Here is a 19,390-nt window from a genome sequence, read left to right as displayed (position 1 = left end):
TCTCGAATACTGTGTACAGATGTGGTCTCCTCACCTCAAAAAAGATATTCTAGCATTAGAAAAGGTTCAGAAAAGGGCAACTAAAATGATTAGGGGTTTAGAGAGGGTCCCATATGAGGAAAGATTAAAGAGGCTAGGACTCTTCAGCTTGGAAAAAAGACTAAGGGGGGATATGATAGAGGTATATAAAATCATGAGTGATGTTGAGAAATTGGATAAGGAAAAGTTATTTACTTATTCCCATAATACAAGAACTAGGGGTCACCAAATGAAATTAATAGGCAGCAGGTTTAAAACAAATAAAAGGAAGTTCTTCACGCAGCGCACAGTCAACTTGTGGAACTCCTTGCCTGAGGAGGTTGTGAAGGCTAGGACTATAACAATGTTTAAAAGGGGACTGGATAAATTCATGGTGGCTAAGTCCATAAATGGCTATTAGCCAGGATGGATAAGAAGGGTGTCCCTAGTCTCTGTTCGTCAGAGGATGGAGATGGATGGCAGGAGAGAGATCACTTGATCATTGCCTGTTAGGTTCACTCCCTCTGGGGCACCTGGCATTGGCCACTGTCGGTAGACAGATACTGGGCTAAATGGACCTTTGGTCTGACCCAGTACGGCCTTTCTTATGTTCTTATGTTAAAACATGAATATTTTCAAATCACTGACTCAAAAAGCCAGCCAGCCCAAAAGTCCACATTATCTAGTCAGTGTGAACACAGTTCTCTCCTAACTCCTGAACACAGTTTTCTCCTAACACGGGTCCCCCCCACATAGTCCCATCTCCCTTAGATCCCCTTCAGTTTCAGTAGATACTCCTTCCTGTATCCTCTGATTTTCCATTCTAATGCAACTCTGGAATCCCACCATAATCACTGCAGGCAACTGCTGACACCCCAAATTTCCCCTCACTCCAAGCTTCTTCAGACACTGCTGATACCCCCTTCTGTAGGCTCACCCCCTCCAGACACCCTCTCCCCGGAGGCCTTGTTCCATTACCTGCCCATTCAGTGCCGGTAGCCACCACCCCAAGGCCCTACACATGTCACCTACTGCTGCTACCCCTCAGCTCCCCGCCCCCAAGTCCCCTCTCAGGCTGCTTCTCCCCCCGGACCTCCCCCCATCCACTCCAGTACGCTTCCCCCCAACCGCCCCGGCACCGCCCTCCCGCAATCAAGCCCCTGCCCCCCAGACTCCACTCCCACCCCGGGCTCCCCCCAGCCACCGAGCCCCCCACCCGGGCACCCCCCCAGCCACCGAGCCCCCCACCCCGGCACCCCCCAGCCACCGAGCCCCCCACCCCGGCACCCCCCAGCCACCGAGCCCCCCACCCCGGCACCCCCCAGCCACCGAGCCCCCCACCCCGGGCACCCCCCCAGCCACCGAGCTCCCAGCCACCGAGCCCCCCACCCCCGGCACCCCACCCGGGCACCTCCCCAGCCACCGAGCCCCCCACCCCCGACACCCCACCCGGGCACCCCCCAGCCACCGAGCCCCCCAGCCGCGCACCCCCCCGCCACCGAGCCCCCCACCCCCGTCACCCCACCCGCGCACCCCCCAGCCACCGAGCCCCCCACCCCCGACACCTCACCCGGGCTCCCCCCAGCCCCCGAGCTCCGTTCCGCCAGGCACCCCGCCCAGGCCGTGTCACTCACCCTTTGTAGTAGGCTTTCACCCGGACCTGGTGGGCGCTATCCCCGCCGAGGCTACTCCCGCCCAGCGTCGGGTGGGACATGATGGTGGTGGTGCTGGTGCTGCCGCCGCTACTGTCCCGCTGAGTCGGCATCTCCCCGGCCCCGCGAGGCGCCAGAGGAGCAGTAAGGGAGGAAACGAACGACTCCGAGAGCGGCCCCCGTAGTGGCACAAACAGCGCAGCGCAGCGCACAGGCTTCTGGAAGCTCTTCCGTCCCGCCTCTGGCCGGCCGCTACGAGCGCCTCAGAGTCAGCCCCGCCCGCGGCGGGCCGAGCCAAGGGCCCCTACCGGGAGGCAGGGACAAACCATTTCTCGGAGGGAAGCAAGATGAGGAGAAACCAGTCTGGTGAGGGGAGGAGGAGGCGGGATCAGCCTACTCTCCACAGCAACTGGGGGCGGCGGCGGCGGCGGCGGCGGCGGCGGCGGCGGGGGGGGGGGGGGGGACACACACCACTACTTCCGGCGAGAGCAGGAAGAGACCACCCACCCAATCCTCCTATCAATTGCCTCCTTCGTCTCCTCCAGTGCGCGCCTGTTGAGGGGACTGTTCTACGCTCTTAGGACGGACGGGGGGGGAAACAAACACGAATCTCCTTAACCAGGCACCGAAGCGATTCAGCCGAAGACCAACTGTGCAGAAAAAGACAGGCGCTCTCACCACCTTCTCTCGCATCCTGTAACGCGAAGGCGCGCAACAGCATTGATGTCTCTGCTATCTGCAGTTGGTATAGTCCACAGCTTTCTGGGGGTATTACGAAGGAACGGGCAAAAGCCATACGGAATTCTGGGACTTGTAGTCACAAAGCTTCAGAATCAGGGGGCATGCGCTGCGGGTGTTCCCTATCCTTGCCATAGTTGAGTAGTATGTGTGGGTGACGTGTGTCGAGGGTGTTAGGATTTTATAGGGAAGGATCTGCCTGGGGTGGAATAGCAGCCTCTGATAGAGGTTTCTTAAGGTTGTAGTGCTCTTCACTTGGAGGAGTTAAGTATGGGGAGCTTGTATGTCGTTCCAGAACAACTGCTACTTCCTCCTCCTCGTCACTCATGTGGTGTGTGACGTCAAGGCGATCACTCTGTTGTTTAAAGTTAAGCACATGCTTGAATGCTTTGCTGGATTTTAGCCTAATCCAATTCTTACTTTATGCAGTGTCATTGTAGCCTTGTTGGTCCCAGAATACTACAGAGATGAAGTGAGTGAGGTAACATTTTTTTATTGGGCCAACTTCTGTTGGTGAGAGAGTCAAACTCCGTGTAAACTGGAAAGCTCACTCTCTCACCATCAGAAATTGGTCCAATAAAAATGTTACCTCACCTGCCCTGTATCTCTCTATGTATTTTAATGGTAATATATCAGTTGTTTTGGGAGCAGAAGTGACACCTAGAGCAGCACTTGCTGAAACTCACTGCAAAAATCCTTTTTTTAGCACACTGATATGATTTACCACTGTTTTGAGGTGATGGTTAATTAATGGGGGTTTGAATTCAACAAATGATTGAAACCTGCATGCAGGTTTCACACTGTTCACTACAGCATTCAGGTGCAACAGGATACAGTGTCAGCAACAATTTGCTAGGATAATCTACTCATGTTTTCAAGGGAGACAAGTAATTTGGTGAGGAGCGTTCTGCAGTACTGTAGAATACTCAGGAAGCCTCTGTGATCTATTCTCATTCCTCCCAACTCCCCCCCCCCCCCATACACACACACACACACACACACACACACTAATATGGGTGTAATTTTAAACTTGTTTCTTTAGGCAGCAAAACAGGTCATCAATAATTTACCACAAGGAAACATAGAGCTATGGTAGCTCTTTGTCTAAATTATTTCTTTTAAGCAATCTTACCATTAGAGGTTTGTAGATCTGTTTTTCTTTCCTGACAATCAGCTACAGACCTTGTTCCTGCTGCCACTGCTTTTAGGTAGGTGGAGTGAAATATTATAGGATAATTTAACAGTTTGTGACAAGCCGGTCAGTGCACTTGTTAATCACCTCCAGAAGAAAAACAAAGGGGAATCCACACATTCAGCTATGGACCTAACCTAATTTAGAACTTCCATTCACCATCATTCAACAAACAAATAAGGTCTGGTCTACATTTAAAAATTAGGTCAACATTGTTACATTGGTCAAGGGTGTGAAAAATCCATTCCTTGACTGATGTAGCTATGCTGACCTAACTGCCAGTGTAGACACAGCTATGTCTTCTTCTGTCAACATAGCTATCATCTTTTGGAGAGGTGGTGTTCCTACACCAATGGGAAAAACCCATTCCCTCGGTGTAGGCTGCATCTACACTACAAGGTAATGCCAGTATAACTACAGCAATTTAGCTATGCTGATATAGCCTCTGTAGTATAGCCATTCCCTAAAATTTGCATTTACTAGACCTCAAATAATATAGGGTGACAATATATGTAATTAAGGGCTAGTCTACACTGGCAATGCTAAACCAGTGCTGCGGCAGCGCTTTAATGTGCCTTGTGTGGCCACGGCACAGCGCTGGGAGAGAGCTCTCCCAGCACTCGAAAAAAACCACCTCAATGAGGGGCGTAGATCCCAGCACTGGGAGCCATTATTTACACTAAAAGCAGCAAAGAGTCCTGTGGCACCTTATAGACTAACAGAAGTTTTGGAGCATGAGCTTTCGTGGGTGAATACCCACTTCGTTGGATGCGCATCCGACGAAGTGGGTATTCACCCACGAAAGCTCATGCTCCAAATCTTCTGTTAGTCTATAAGGTGCCACAGGACTCTGCTGCTTTTACAGATCCAGACTAACACGGCTACCCCTCTGATTATTTACACTGGTGCTTTACAGCGTTGCAACTTGCTGTGCTCAGGAAGGTGTTTTTTCACACCCCTGAGTGAGAAAGTTGCAGCGCTGTTAATTGCCAGTGTAGACAAGCCCTTAGTCAAACACATGCTTTATCTACTGCTTCTTCAAGCTCCCAGTATGTTATTTTCTAGTTCATTCTCTATTGTTAATTTACTACCTTTTCTGGGAGGGGAATCAAGTGACTGAAGCCAATTAGCTTTGATAAGAAAACAGTTGTTTCCTGGGGAATGATTACAAATCTAGTTGCTAACTACCTGGAACAAGATTTTAACCCTTGGCTTGCCAGGCACCCAGACAAAATCATCCTGCCATGCTTCTGTAATGCAAAATCTTAAATTATCTCACTCTATCATTGTATCACTGACAGACCAACCAACCTGATGACCCATATGGTATGATCCATAACAATTTAACAGAAGGCATTACAATTGTAATCAAGTCAATCTACTTGTATGTAAATTTCAAGATGTATTAGACCAGAGGTTCTCACAATAAATTTTTTGGTGGCCTCAGAGTACAGCCACCAACTCTTGCTGGTGGCCGTTCTGACAATTTTTCCTAAAATACTTAACTTTAGGAAAAACAAATAAATATGCATATATACATGTCCAAATCATTGTAATTTATTTTTGCAGAGGCTTTTTTTGCAGACTCAATAATTAAAAATAATGTACAGTTGTCTCTGTTCTTTACTGGACCTAAACAGAATAGAAACACAAATAAGGTGTTTTGCACATTCTTGTCTCTTTTGTTGTTTATTTTGCTTTTTGTTTGCTTTTTTAAAAGACTTGCTAGCTAGTAAGTCTGCTGCTGCAAAAAGTAATATTTGTTATCAATTTGTACTGTATATCAACTTCCACAGCAGATTTACCAGCTAGCTGGGAGGCTGTGAAAAGTGATAACAAACATACAAATACCAATTTTCACAGTAGACTTACTCAGCCCTGGCAAGCAAGGGGACAAATTAAGCCCTGGATGGGAAGGTGGGTAAGGAGACAGCAGGGGCGAAAGGCAATGGATGGGGAGCAGGGGAGGAGGTGTGGGCCAGAGGTTATGTATGTGGTGGCGGGGGGGAGCTGAGGGCTGGCACCCGCAGCCAGGGTCCAGGGCTGGAGCCCAAACCCCCACGACCAGAGCCTGCTACTTGCCACCCCAGGGCTGAAGCCCGAGCCTCACTGCCCCTGGGAAGGTGGGGAACTCACACTGGATGCCTGTTCCTCTGGCATTTGTGGCTCCAGAGGGAGGGGTAGTGCCAAACCCCTGCTGATAGCCTTGGGGGAGGGGCCACTGCTTTGCACCTCACCCCCACCCCCTAATCACTGCCCAAGAGGCTGTGGCTGCAAGAAAAGCCCCTGGTGGCCACATTTGAGAAATGCTTTACTAGACTAGCAATCATCAACTCATTCATTTGTAGTAAAAGAAATGAAAGGTAGACACTAAATGTATTTGTCTGTGGGCTTGTCTACATTACCCGCTGGATTGGTGGGCAGCAACCAATCCAGTGGGGGGTCGATTTATCGTGTCTAGTCTAGACATGATAAATCAACCTCCGAGCGCTCTCCCGTCAACTCCGGTACTCCACTAGGGCGAGAGGCGCATGTGGAGTTGGCAGGAGAGCGTCAGCTGTCGACTTACCGCAGTGAAGACAACACGGTAAGTAGATCTAAATATGTCGACTTCAGCTACGTTCTTCACGTAGCTGAAGTTGCATAACTTAGATCGATCCCCTTTCCAGTGTAGACCAGGCCTCTGTTTATCTATATCTTGTTAGAAGTTTAACAATGTAATCAGATGAGCTTGTAGATGCTAATTTCCTTTCATTACTTAATTACCTTAATTATGTATGCAACTGTGTCCAGTTAACCTTAAGACCAAATATGTAGGATACTGCAGGAAAATAATAATATTATCCACACTGTCTTCTAATTATAACATAGTTAAACTGGGCTGTCGATTAATTACAGTTAACTCGCGTTTAACTAAAAAAAAATTAATTGTGATTAAATTGAGATTAATCGCAGTTTTAATGCACTGTTAAACAATAGAATACCAATTGAAATTTACTAAATATTTTGGATGTTTTTCTACATTTTCATATACATTGTATTCTGTATTGTAATTGAAATCAAAGTGTATATTATTTTTTAATAGAAATATTTGCACTTTAAAAAATGATAAATAAAAGAAATAGTATTTTTCAATTCACCTCATACAAGTACTGTAGTGCAATTGTGAAAGTGCAACTTACAAATGTAGATTTTTCTTTTTGTTACATAACTGCACTCAAAAACAAAACAATGTAAAACTTCAGTGCCTGGAAGTCCACTCAGTTCTACTTCTTGTTCAGCCAATCGCTAAGACAAAGAAGTTTGTTTACATTTACAGGATATAATGCTGCCCTCTTCTTATTTACAATGTCACTAGAAAGTGAGAACAGGCATTTGCATGGCACTTCTGTAGTTGGCATTGCAAGGTATTTATGTACCAGATATGCTAAACAATCATGCTTCAGCCACGATTCCAGAGGACATGCTGATAACACTCATTAAAAAAATGATGTATTCATTAAATTTGTGACTAAACTCCTTGGGGGAGAATTGTATGCCCCCTGCTCTGTTTTACCCGCATTCTGCCATATATTTCATGTTATAGCAGTCTCAGATGATGACACAGCACATGTTTATTTTAAGAACACTTTCACTGTAGATTTCACAAATCCGAAGAAGGTACCAATGTGAGATTTCTAACTAGCTCAAGGTTTAAGAATCTGAAGTGCCTTCCAAAATCTAAGAGGGACGAGTTTTCATGCTTTCAAAAGTCTTAAAAGAGCAACACTCCGATGCGGAAACTACAGAACCCGACAGAACCGAACCAGCAAAAAAAATGATCAATCTTCTGCTGGTGGTATTTGACTCAGATGATGAAAATGAACATGCATTGGTCGGGATTGCTTTGGATTATTATTGAGCAGAACCCGTCATCAGCATGGATGCATGTCCATTGGAATGGTGGTTGAAGCATGAATGGACATATGAATGAATCTTTAGCGAATCTAGCACATACATATCTTGCGATGTCAGCTACAACAATCCCATGCAAACAACTGTTCTCACTTTCAGGTGACATGGTAAACAAGAAGGAGGCAACATTATCTCCTGCAAATTGTAACTAAATTTGTTTGTCTGAGCGACTGGCTGAATAAGAAGTAGGACTGAGTGGACTTGTAGGCTCTAAAGTTTTATATTGTTTTATTTTTGAATACAGGGGTTTTTTGGTACATAATTCTACATTTGTAAGTTCTACTTTCATGATAAAGAGATTGCACTACAGTACTTTGTATTAGGTGAATTGAAAAATAACTATTTCTTTTGTTTTTTACAGTGCAAAATATTTGTAATCAAAATAAATATAAAGTGAGCACTGTACACTTTGTATTCTGTGTTGTAATTGAAATCAATATATTTGAAAATGTAGAAAAGATCCAAAAATATTTAAATAAATGGTATTCTATTATTGTTTAACACTGTGATTAATCACGATTAATTTTTTTAATCACTTGACAGCCCTAGTTATAATGAAAGACCAGCTACTTGCTTTATGTGAATGAGTGTAACTAGTTTACCTGGGTATGCATAGGAAGTAGAAGATTAGCTTCAAAGCAGTGGTCCACATACTATATGCATAGCCTATTCTTTCTCGGGGGAAGGCCCTGCTGTGACAATTTCTGTTAGGAGGCTTGTCAGTCTGCTAGAAGAGCTATAAATAGTGCCCTACCAACTTCAGGGACCATTTTGGTCAATTTCATGGCCAGAGAGTTTAAAAATTAGTCAGTTTAACGATTTCAGATGTTTAGATCCAACCCAAAATGGGATAATGGGGCGGGGGAGCAGGGGTTGAAAGTTGTTGGAGGAGGGTCACAGAATTGCCACCCTCACTCAGGGTGGGTGCGAGGATGTTTCATGCCCTAGGTGAAACTTCCACCTTGCGCCTCCCCCCTCAGCCCTGTGACAGCCCTCTGCCCTAAGGTGCCCCCCCGTGGCAGCTCCCCATCCCTCTGCCCTGAGGGCCCCCCGCCCCGCGGCAGCTCCCCGCCCCAGCTCACCTCTGCTCCACCTCCTCCCCGAGCATGCCGTCACTGCTCCGCTTCTCCCGCCTCCCAGGCTTGTGGCGCCAATCAGCTGTTTGGCGCCGCAAGCCCGGGAGGGAGAGAAGTAGAGCGGGGCAGCATGCTCAGGGGAGGAGGTGGAGCAGAGTGAGATGGGGCGGGGAGCCGTTCCCCTGTGGGCCGCGCCCTCCCTTACTTGCTGCTGGCGGCCCTCCCTGCAACCCCCTGCCCCAGGTCCTGCCTCCTAAATGCTGATGATGACCGGGATGGCCAAAGATCCAGCCACTGCGGTGGCCACTGAAGGACCCAAAAGGCCGCCCCCCAAATGCTAGCGCCCTAGGCGACCGCCTAGGTCACCTAATGGGTTGCACCAGCCCTGCCCTCACTTCTATGCACCTGCCTAATGGGTTGCACCTGCCCTGGCCCTGGTGCATGCCACTTGCACTCCAGTGCCGCTCCAGGTAAGCGGCGCCAGGCCGGAGCCTGCACCCAGAACCCTTCCTGCACTCCGTCCCCCCCAGCCCCCTGCCCTACCCTGCATCCTACCTGCACCCAACCCCCTGCCGCACCCCTCCTGCACCTCAACCCCCTGCCCTGAGCCCCCTCCTGCACTCCGCACCTCTTTCTGTGGTCATGAGTCACAAAAATATCATCACTGAATGTGTGATATCAAAGGGGAAATTAATATATTATATACATTTGTTCAACAATAAAAATAGATTAGTTGCATTTCTATAGTGCCTTCTATCCAGGGATCTTAAAATACTTACAAATTAAAAAGAACAGGAGTACTTGTGGCACCTTAAAGACTAACAAATTTATTTTAGCATGAGCTTTCGTGAGCTACAGCTCACTTCTTCGGATGCATAGAATGGAACATACAGACAGGAGATATTTATACATACAGAGAACATGTTCCTGTCTGTATGTTCCATTCTATGCATCCGAAGAAGTGAGCTGTAGCTCACGAAAGCTCATGCTAAAATAAATTTGTTAGTCTTTAAGGTGCCACAAGTACTCCTGTTCTTTTTGCGGATACAGACTAACACGGCTGCTACTCTGAAACCTTACAAATTAAAGTGATTTACAAATGTTAACTAATTTACTCCTCAACATCTCTGAGAGGAACATTTAATTATACAGATTTAATGATGGGGAAACTGAGTGCAAAGCCTTGGGGGCCTTCCTCTCGCCTTGGGCTGAGCCAGGAACCCTGCAATGCCCAGGGGGCAGCAGCGCCTCCAGGTCCTCTCTGCACCCCCTGCCCCTGGCATCAGCCTCTGGCCCCTGGCAGCACTTGCGGGAGGATTCTCTGCAGCTTGAGGTCTTCAAACCACAATTTGAGGACTTCAGTAACTCAGACATAGGTTAGGCGTTTGTTATTGAAGTGGATGGGTGAGATTCTGTGGCCTGCATTGTGCAGGTCAGACTAGATGATCATAATGGTCCCTTCTGACCTTAAAGTCTATGAGTTTCAGAGTTGTCGACCTCTTGCAAGTCTCATTAATTTCAGGGGGAGATGTGAAGGCTGGTACCTCTGAAAATCAGGCATTAAGTGACGTGCACGATGTGAGCCAAGGACAGGGTTGGGAATGGAATCCAGGTTTCCCTTTACCTCAGTCCCATGCTCTAGCTACCCTCCAATTCTGACCAGCCTGTCTCCTGTAAAAAGAACAGGAGTACTTGTGGCACCTTAGAGACTAACACCGGGATTGGCAACCTTTCGGAAGTGGTGTGCTGAGTCTTCATTTATTCACTCTAATTTAAGGTTTTGTGTGCCAGTAATACATTTTAACGTTTTTAGAAGATCTCTTTCTATAAGTCTATAATATATAACTAAACTATTGTTGTATGTAAAGTAAATAAGGTTTTTAAAATGTTTAAGAAAATTCATTTAAAATTAAATTAAAATGCAGCACGCCCCCAGACCAGTGGCCAGGACCCAGGCAGTGTGAGTGCCACTGAAAATCAGCTCGCGTGCTGCCTTCGGCACCTGTGCCATAGGTTGCCTACCCCTGGACTAACAAATTTATTTGAGCATAAGCATAAGCTTTCGTGTCTCTAAGGTGCCACAAGTACTCCTAGGCTGTATCCACAAAAAGAACAACAGGGCTGCTACTCTGCAACCTGTCTCCTGTGCCCTCTTTAGATAGTCTCAAAAACAAACATTGGGAGGGAGTGCAATTAATTGTGTTGGGCTAAAGCACAGCCACCATTTTACCATGACCCGTGATAACCTTTCATGGGCCCTGGCTGGAGGCAATTTTGGGACACGGGACTTAATTAAAATGGTAACAGTCCCCTAAAAACGCCCATGATCCTGGGCCAGGGCTATTAGCCCTCCGCCTCTCACACCCCCTTTAAGTCTGTGGCGACTTAGGAGAAGCTTATTGATAACACAAGCTGTCGGCTGGGCGGCGTGAGGGGAGTAGGACTCGGAGGAGCAGCTGTCTGCCACACTATGGCGCTCACACAGATCCGAGGACCGCGGTGCTAGGTGTGGTACCTACCGCCGTGGGGCGGGACGTCTGGAGCCGGGGACTCACAACTCCCCCTTCCCCCTGACTCCCAGCGCCCGGCTGCGGGGCGCATGCGCAATGCCTCCCCGTGAGGGAGGAGAGAAGATGGCGGAAGCGGAGTGAGTAATTCGGTCGAGGCGAATCCGGTCCTGCTGGGGTGGATGGGGGAGGGGGAAGCGGCTGCGGGCGGGGCCGGGCCGGGAACTGGGATTTGATAACGCGGCGACCTTGGTCCACTCTCATGCAGGGAGCTGTTCCGCTGTCAGACGGGACAGGGGGTGCCAGGCGGGGCATCGCCGGGCGCTGGGCCACGGGCCCCTCCTGGCTCTAGGGCTCCTGCCTGCCACGCTGCCCCCACCAGGGGCCCCATCTTGGCCAGCCCGCCCCACTGAGGGGGCGGTGGCAGAGTGGGTGACCTGAGGGGGCGGTGGTGGGTGGCCTGGCCCAGAGGTGGCAGTGTCATGGTGGGACGCTGTCTAGCGCTGGGGTCATGGGGTGGGTGGCTCAGGGCAGCGCTGTGGTGTGTCTGAAAGCGGGTGGTGGCACGGGGAGGGCAGTGGCGGGGTGTGTGTGTGTGTTTCTACCACAGGGCAATCTGCTGAGGGCACGGCATGAGGGTGGGGGAGGGTGGAGACTGCTGGGGTGGCTAGGCCTCATCAGGCAGTTTCATGGACTCTGTTAAGCTTACTTGGGTTTGTGATTAACCTGCATAGGATCTTCTTGGCAAAATTGAGGTACCACCGGATATAACTGAACAGGTTTCACTCTGTCCCCTTAACACTGTGGTTCTACTGGTTCCTGGTGTTTGATGCCTCTGTCTTCTGGTAATTTTATGGGTTCACTTAGTTGTTTGTTGCTTGGGTTGCTCCAAATTCTAGTCTAAGGCTATGTCTACACTAGAGCAGTGGTTCTCAAAGCCAGTCCACCACTTGTGTAGGGAAAGCCCCTGGCGGGCCGGGCCAATTTGTTTACCTGATGCCTCCGTAGGTTCGGCCGATCGTGGCTCCCACTGGCCGCGGTCCCCCACTCCAGGGCAATGAGGGCTGCGGGAAGGGTGGCTAGCACATCCCTCAGCCCGCGCCGCTTCCCACAGCCCCCATTGGCCTGGAGTGGCGAACCGTGGCCAGTGGGAGCTGCGATTGGCCGAACCTGCGGATATGGCAGGTAAACAAACTGGCCCAGCCCACTAGGGGCTTTCCCTGAACAAGTGGTGGACCAGCTTTGAGAACCACTGCACTAGAGAGCTTGTACCGAGGCAGCTGTGCCATTGTAAGTTCTCTCATGTAGCTGCTCTATGCAAACGGGATCAAGTCAGTCTTATAAAGGGACTTTGGTTTCAACCTTCAATATGGAGAGGTTATCCTCTGTGTCATAAATTATCACCCACCTGCTGAACTGATTCTGGATTCCAGCCTCTTCACCCCCCAAAATACAAATTTCTCAAAAATTATAGGTCTCTGTCACTTGAGCTAACAAAAAATCATGTTAGCTGTCGCCTAATGAAATACCTGTAGTTCTTTCTGTGCTGCAACCAATCAATAGAGAAGATAGTGTTCTCTTTTTCTTTCATACACACATAAAATGTCCAAGTGTGGCTTCCATTACTATTGTTTGTAATGTGATAGCACCTAGGTGCCACCAATGAAGGACCCTGTTCTGTTAAGGCCTATCCACACAATCAGTGGCAAAAATACAAGAGCAGGGTTGATTTGAGTGAGTAATGTGCCCAGTGGGTTTAAGAATGGATCTCAAACTAAACATAACAAAAACTGTGCATAATTATGGTATGTTTTCTTCATATAATTATTGAATTAATTTTCAACAAATTAATGCTAGGGAAAGTTGGAAGAATAATAAAGCTCCTTTTTTTTTTTTTTAAGCAAGTGGAACCATTTAAGCTAGGGTGACCAGATGTCCTGTTTTTAAAGGGACAGTCCCATTTTTTGTGACTTTTTCTTATATAGGTGCCTATTACCACCCCATTTCATTTTTTCACAATTGCTATCTGGTTACCCTTATTTAAGATAAAGGAGTAACTATTATCTCACAGAAATAGTAGCCTTTTGGCCTCTTGTGGATTAGCCACTAGAGGCAGATGCATCACACACATAGTCAGTGTTGTACCTCCAAAATACTTATCAATTAGGAAAATTAAACATTGAGTGATTCCCTATATTCATGATAACTTAGTTGAATGATACAAGATTCTGCTCAAATCGGAAAGAGAAATTTTAAATGAAAATGTTTCATTGAAGTGCACCCAAGATCCTGCACAGGAGGGAGATACAATACTGTACAGTTTGCCTTTATATTAATTGCCTTCTTACCTGTTACATTTTTTTCTTAATATTGAATGATACTGGCCTGTGCACATAGGGCTGTTGTCCTCTGCTGGAGAGTATCAGAACTGGTCAGCTTTGTACCATAAGCCCTATACATAACACCTAACTCTTACATATCGTTTTTCCATTAATAGATCTCCAAGCACTTTGCAAACAAGTATAATTATTCCCATTTTACAGATGGAGATTCTCTTTTAGCTCAAGTGGTAAGAGGCCTATGCTTTTGGAGCAAGAATTCTGAGTTATTTTCCCACTACTGCCATGAGATTCCCAATGGCCATGGCAAGCAGCATAGTGGCAAGTGTGAAGTCCTAGCTTATCATGTTTGTTAGAATTTATTGATTATTACAAGTTATGTGCTGTAAGATAGCACTCTACAGAGCTTTGTTATGTTCTTAGAATGCAGTTTGTCTGCAACTTTCTAAAGGACTGCTTTTTGTGCTCTGCTACCTTCACTTAAAAACATAAAGAAAAAGTATGTTCTCCCATGATCCTGCTCCTTCCAAAAATAGTAGCCCTGCTCTTTATTGTTGCTCCGACCATACTGAAACAAAAAATGGAACAAAAATGTTAACTCCACCAGAAACTCAATAGTGAGTTTACTTAAACAAGACTTCTATGAAGAGAAGTCATCTTCTACAGAAGAAAGAAAGAAAAAAAAGTTGGTTAGGAAAGCTGAGGAGATCTGCATTAAGTGAATGGAATCTGCTATTTTAGGTAGTGGGTAAAGAGAGGCCAGAATGGATAAGAAGACTCCCTTCATACAATACTGCTCTTCTTTATAAGGCAGCAAAGAAGTAAAAGCAGTTTTCCCACTGTCTTGTCTCCCGAGGGCAAAAGTGAACCACCAATTATTTTTGTTTCAGAAACTTTATCTTGGTGCAGGTGAATGATGTGAATAGACTCATAGACCTTAAGGTCAGAAGGAAGGGACCATTATGATCATCTAGTCTGACCTCCTGCACAATGCAGGCCACAGAATCTCACCCACCCACTCCTGTAACAAACCCCTAACCTATGTCTGAGGTATTGAAGTCCTCAAATCGTGGTTTAAAGACCTTAAGCTGCAGAGAATCCTCCAGCAAGTGACCCGTGCCCCATGCTGCAGAGGAAGGCGAAAAACCTACAGGGCCTATGCCAATCTGCCCTGGAGGAAAATTCCTTCCCGACCCCAAATATGGCGATCAGTTAAACCCTGAGCATGTGGGCAAGACTCACCAGCCAGACACCCAGGAAAGAATTCTCTGTAGTAACTCAGATCCCACCCCATCTAACATCCCATCACAGACCACTGGGCATACTTACCTGCTGATAATCAAAGATCAGTTGCCAAATTAATTGCCAAAGTTAGGCTATCCCATCATACCATCCCCTCCATAAACTTATCAAGCTTAGTCTTAAAGCCAGATATGTCTTTTGCCCCCACTACTCCCCTTGGAAGGCTGTTCCAGAACTTCACTCCTCTAATGGTTAGAAACCTTCGTCTAATTTCAAGTCTAAACTTCCTAGTGTCCAGTTTATATCCATTTGTTCTTGTGTCCACATTGGTACTAAGCTTAAATAATTCCTCTCCCTCCCTAATATTAATCCCTCTGATATATTTATAAAGAGCAATCATATCCCCCGCTCAACCTTCTTTTGGTTAGGCTAAACAAGCTAAGCTCTTTCAGTCTCCTTTCATAAGACAGGTTTTCCATTCCTCGGATCATCCTAGTAGCCCTTCTCTGTACCTGTTCCAGTTTGAATTCATCCTTCTTAAACATGGGAGACCAGAACTGCACACAGTATTCCAGATGAGGTCTCACCAGTGCCTTGTATAACGGTACTAACACCTCCTTATCTTTGCTGGAAATACCTCGCCTGATGCATCCTAACACTGCATTAGCTTTTTTAACGGCCATATCACATTGGCGGCTCATAGACATCCTGTGATCAACCAATACTCCAAGGTCCTTCTCCTCCTTTGTTACTTCCAACTGATGTCCCCAATTTATAACTAAAATTCTTATTACTCCCTAAATGCATGACTTTGCACTTTTCACTATTAAATTTCATCCTATTCCTATTACTCCAGATTACAAGGTCATCCAGATCTTCTTGTATGATATCCCGGTCCTTCTCTGTGTTAGCAATACCTCCCAGCTTTGTGTCATCCGCAAACTTTATTAGCACAGTCCCACTTTTTGTGCCAAGGTCAGTAATAAAAAGATTAAATAAGATTGGTCCCAAAACTGATCCCTGAGGAACTCCACTAGTAACCTCCTTTCAGCCTGACCAATTCACCTTTCAGTACGACACGATGAGTCTCCCCTTTAACCAGTTCCTTATCCACCTTTCAATTTTCATATTGATCCCCATCTTTTCCAATTTAACTAATAATTCCCCATGTGGAACCATATCAAATGCCTTACTGAAATTGAGGTAAATTAGATCCACTGCATTTCCTTTGTCTAAAAAATCTGTTACCTTCTCAAAGAAGGAGATCAGGTTGGTTTGGCACGATCTACCTTTTGTAAAACCATGTTGTATTTTGTCCCAATTACCATTGACCTCAATGTCCTTAACTACTTTCTCCTTCAAAATTTTTTCCAAGACCTTACATACTACAGATGTCAAGCTTTCCCACTGTGCTTCTTTGGAGGATGGTGATATAATGTATAGCTTGGTGGTACTCAGTTTTGATGGTGATTCCTAAAGTAGTAGTTCATTGATGTCAAGTATCAGAGGGGTAACCGTATTAGTCTGGATCTGTAAAAAGCGACAAAGAGTCCTGTGGCACCTTATAGACTAGCAGACATATGGGAGCATAAGCTTTCGTGGGTGAATACTCACTTCGTCAGATGCATGTAGTGGAAATTTCAAGAGGCAGGTATAAATATGGAGCCAAGAATCAGTCTAGAGATAACGAGGTTAGTTCAGTCAGGGAGGATGAGGCCCTCTTCTAGCAGTTGAGGTGTTCACACCAAGGGAGGAGAAACTGCTTTTGTAGTTGGCTAGCCATTCACAGTCTTTGTTTAATCCTGAGCTGATGGTGTTAAATTTGCAAATGAACTGAAGATCAACAGTTTCTCTTTGAAGACTTGAGGACCAGACTGCAAACTTGACACCATCAGCTCAGGATTAAACAAAGACTGTGAATGATTAGCCAACTACAAAAGCAGTTTCTCCTCCCTTGGTGTGAACACCTCAACTGCTAGAAGAGGGCCTCATTCTCCCTGATTGAACTAACCTCGTTATCTCTAGACTGATTCTTGCCTGCATATTTATACCTGCCTCTGGAAATTTCCACTACATGCATCTGACGAAGTGAGTATTCACCCACGAAAGCTCATGCTCCAATACGTCAGTCTATAAGGTGCCACAGGACTCTTTGTAGATTATTGATGTAGTTTTTTATGTAGCTTACGTGTATTATACCTAATAATTTGAAATAGAATACCTTCCCAAGCTTAGAACTATGTCTGCCTGTCCACAAGTGATATACAATGAGTCCTTTTCTTAGGAATTAATCTAAATTATCCATGATTATTTTTTTTGGAATAACTTAATTTTTTTTCTTTAAATTCAGTACATCATGTACTAGTATAAATGAACTGCTTGAATTTCCTTCCAGACTGAAAGAACATTGCACTGCTATGGAGAATGAATCAAATGCAACGACGTGTTCCGCATGTACAACTACCATCACCACCACCTCCTCTTCTCGGACACAACCACCACAGATATCTGTCTACAGTGGCTCTGACAGACATGCTGTACAGGTACTGGGCTGTGATGTTGTGCAGAGGTTCACAACCAGGGATCTGGGACCTCCTGGGGGGTCACAAGCAAGTTTCAGGGAGGCCTCCAAAATAAGAGAGCAAAGCCAGTGTTAGACTTGCAGGAGCCCAGGGCAGAAAGCTGAAGCCTGAGCCCTGCCATGTGAGGCTGAAGCTGAAGCCAAAGCCCAAATAACAAAGCCCAAATGTGAAGCCAAAGCCCTGTGGCCCCTGCCCTGCTTGCTACCCCCTAATGCCGGCCCTGGTTTTTAATCTACTAGATATGTAGAAAAACCGTTGAGTGGCACAGGTGGGCTGGGGAGTTTTTATAGCATGTTGTGGGGGCTCTGAAAGAAAAAGGTTGAGAACCTCTGATGTAGTGTACAGAGGAATGGAAAGAAATTCATAACCAATGTTTATTGATTTAAAAACTCAAACATAGGCAACAGTACTGGCTTATAAAAATAAAGTGGGCAGTGCTGCATGCTAGTTTCACTCATGTTTTCCCTTCTAGTTCTTACTGTCTGGCTTGTTTGAGTGTTTTCATGAAATATTGATTGTCTACAAAAACTTTCAATGGTAGAAACAGTGCTGATGACTTGAATCTTACAATATACAGACTAGAATTGTTATCATAATCATAAGTAGTGGAGTGGATGAAATATCTAGATTCCCTGGAACTACAGCCTTGTCATGACAAGGGTCAGCTCAGCTCACCGGTCTTTTGCATAGATAAATTACATACCATGTATTTTGTAAGGTTGTATGTGAGGTTTTTCTGATGAGACCTTTAAAAACCAATATGCATAGACATTAATAATATCATGGCTTCATTGAAGTCAGCGGTAAAACTCCCATTGACTTCATTGGAGCTAGAATTTTATCCTAAAGGTCCTGTGACATGTTTTCGAAGAGTAGGTGTAGAAGGTTGCCCCAGTGTTCTTTCCAGTCTTTTCTCTCCAATCCCGGCTGTTGTGTAACATTTCTTAGTGCCAGTTATCTGCTTTGCTTATATGTCATTCACCTGAGAAGAACCAGCATTTCAGTAGGGCTGTATATTATGTATTTTATTTGTAAAATAATTTGGAAACAATTGAGCTGAAAGGTGCTATATAATGTGGATTGTCAAAGAACAGGCTTATACTGTAGAGCAATGTAGTGCAATCTTTGTCGTGAAAGTGCAACTTACAAATGTAGATTGTTTGTTACATAACTGCACTCAAAAACAAACAAACAAAAAAAAGGTAAAACTTCAGCACCTACAAGTCCACTCAGTCCTACTTCTTGTTCAGCCAATTGCTAAGACAGAGAAGTTTGTTTACATTGACAGAAGATAATGTTGTTTGCTTCTTATTTACAATGTTACCAGAAAGTGAGAGCAGGCATTTGCATGGCACTTTTGTAGCTAGCATTGCAAGGTATTTACATACCAGATATGCTAAACATTCATATGCCCCTTCATGTTTCTGCCACCATTTCAGAGGACAAGCTTCCATGCTGATGACGCTCATTTAAAAAAAGAATGTTTTAATTAAATTTGTGACTGAACTCTTTGGGGGAGAATTGTAGGTCTCCTGTTGTTTTACCCGCATTCTGCCATATATTTCATGTTATAGCAATCTTGGATGACCCCAGCACATGTTCATTTTAAGAACATTTTCACTGCAGATCTGACAAAACGCAAAGAAGGTACCAATGTGAGATTTCTAAAGATAGCTACAGCACTCGACCCAAAGTTTAAGAATCTGAAGTGCTTTCCAAAGGGACGAGGTGTGGAACATGCTTTCAGAAGTCTTAAAAGAGCAACACTCCGATGCCGAAACTGCAGAATCTGAACCACCAAAAAAGAAAATCAACCTTCTGCTGGTGGTATCTGACTCGGATAATGAAAATGAACATGCATTGGTCTGGATTGCTTTGGATTATTATTGAGCAGAACTCATCACCATGGACCCATGTCCTTCGGAATGGTGGTTGAAGCATGAAGGGACATATGAATCTTCAGCGCATTTGGCATTTAAATATCTTGCTATGCCAGCTGCAACAGTGCCAGGAAACCCCTGTTCTCACTTTCAGGTGACATTAAAAATAAGAAGTGGGCAACATTATCTCCTGCAAATTGTAACTAAACT

At 45.7% G+C, this 19,390-nt stretch overlaps 2 protein-coding genes across 7 annotated transcripts in view; one reads left to right on the top strand and one right to left on the bottom strand.

The window, feature by feature from the left end:
- The window catches only part of PRKCI (protein kinase C iota), a 54,972-nt gene extending 52,904 nt beyond the window's left edge, over window positions 1-2,068 (bottom strand). The window contains exon 1 of the mRNA XM_045029668.1: window positions 1,653-2,068. Within this exon, the coding sequence (XP_044885603.1) occupies window positions 1,653-1,783 (131 nt within the window). The 5' untranslated portion in view covers window positions 1,784-2,068. The remainder of the gene's footprint in view (window positions 1-1,652) is intronic.
- Window positions 2,069-2,238: 170 nt separating this feature from the next.
- Window positions 2,239-19,390, top strand: part of PHC3 (polyhomeotic homolog 3) — a 105,741-nt gene continuing 88,589 nt past the window's right edge. The window contains exons 1-2 of one of the 6 annotated variants that reach the window (XM_045030536.1): window positions 2,239-2,411; window positions 17,114-17,261. In XM_045030536.1, the coding sequence (XP_044886471.1) occupies window positions 17,136-17,261 (126 nt within the window). In that variant the 5' untranslated portion in view covers window positions 2,239-2,411; window positions 17,114-17,135. Of the gene's footprint in view, window positions 2,416-11,082; window positions 11,278-11,852; window positions 11,983-17,113; window positions 17,262-19,390 lie in introns of those variants that run through there. The other 5 variants (XM_045030537.1, XM_045030533.1, XM_045030534.1 and 2 more) reach the window with 5 other exon arrangements.

Source organism: Mauremys mutica, chromosome 9 (assembly GCF_020497125.1).
Source record: "Mauremys mutica isolate MM-2020 ecotype Southern chromosome 9, ASM2049712v1, whole genome shotgun sequence".
Classification (NCBI taxonomy): Eukaryota; Metazoa; Chordata; order Testudines; family Geoemydidae; genus Mauremys; species Mauremys mutica.
The sequence above is the reverse complement of the archived record's forward strand: the minus strand, read 5'-3'. Positions and strand labels throughout refer to the sequence as shown.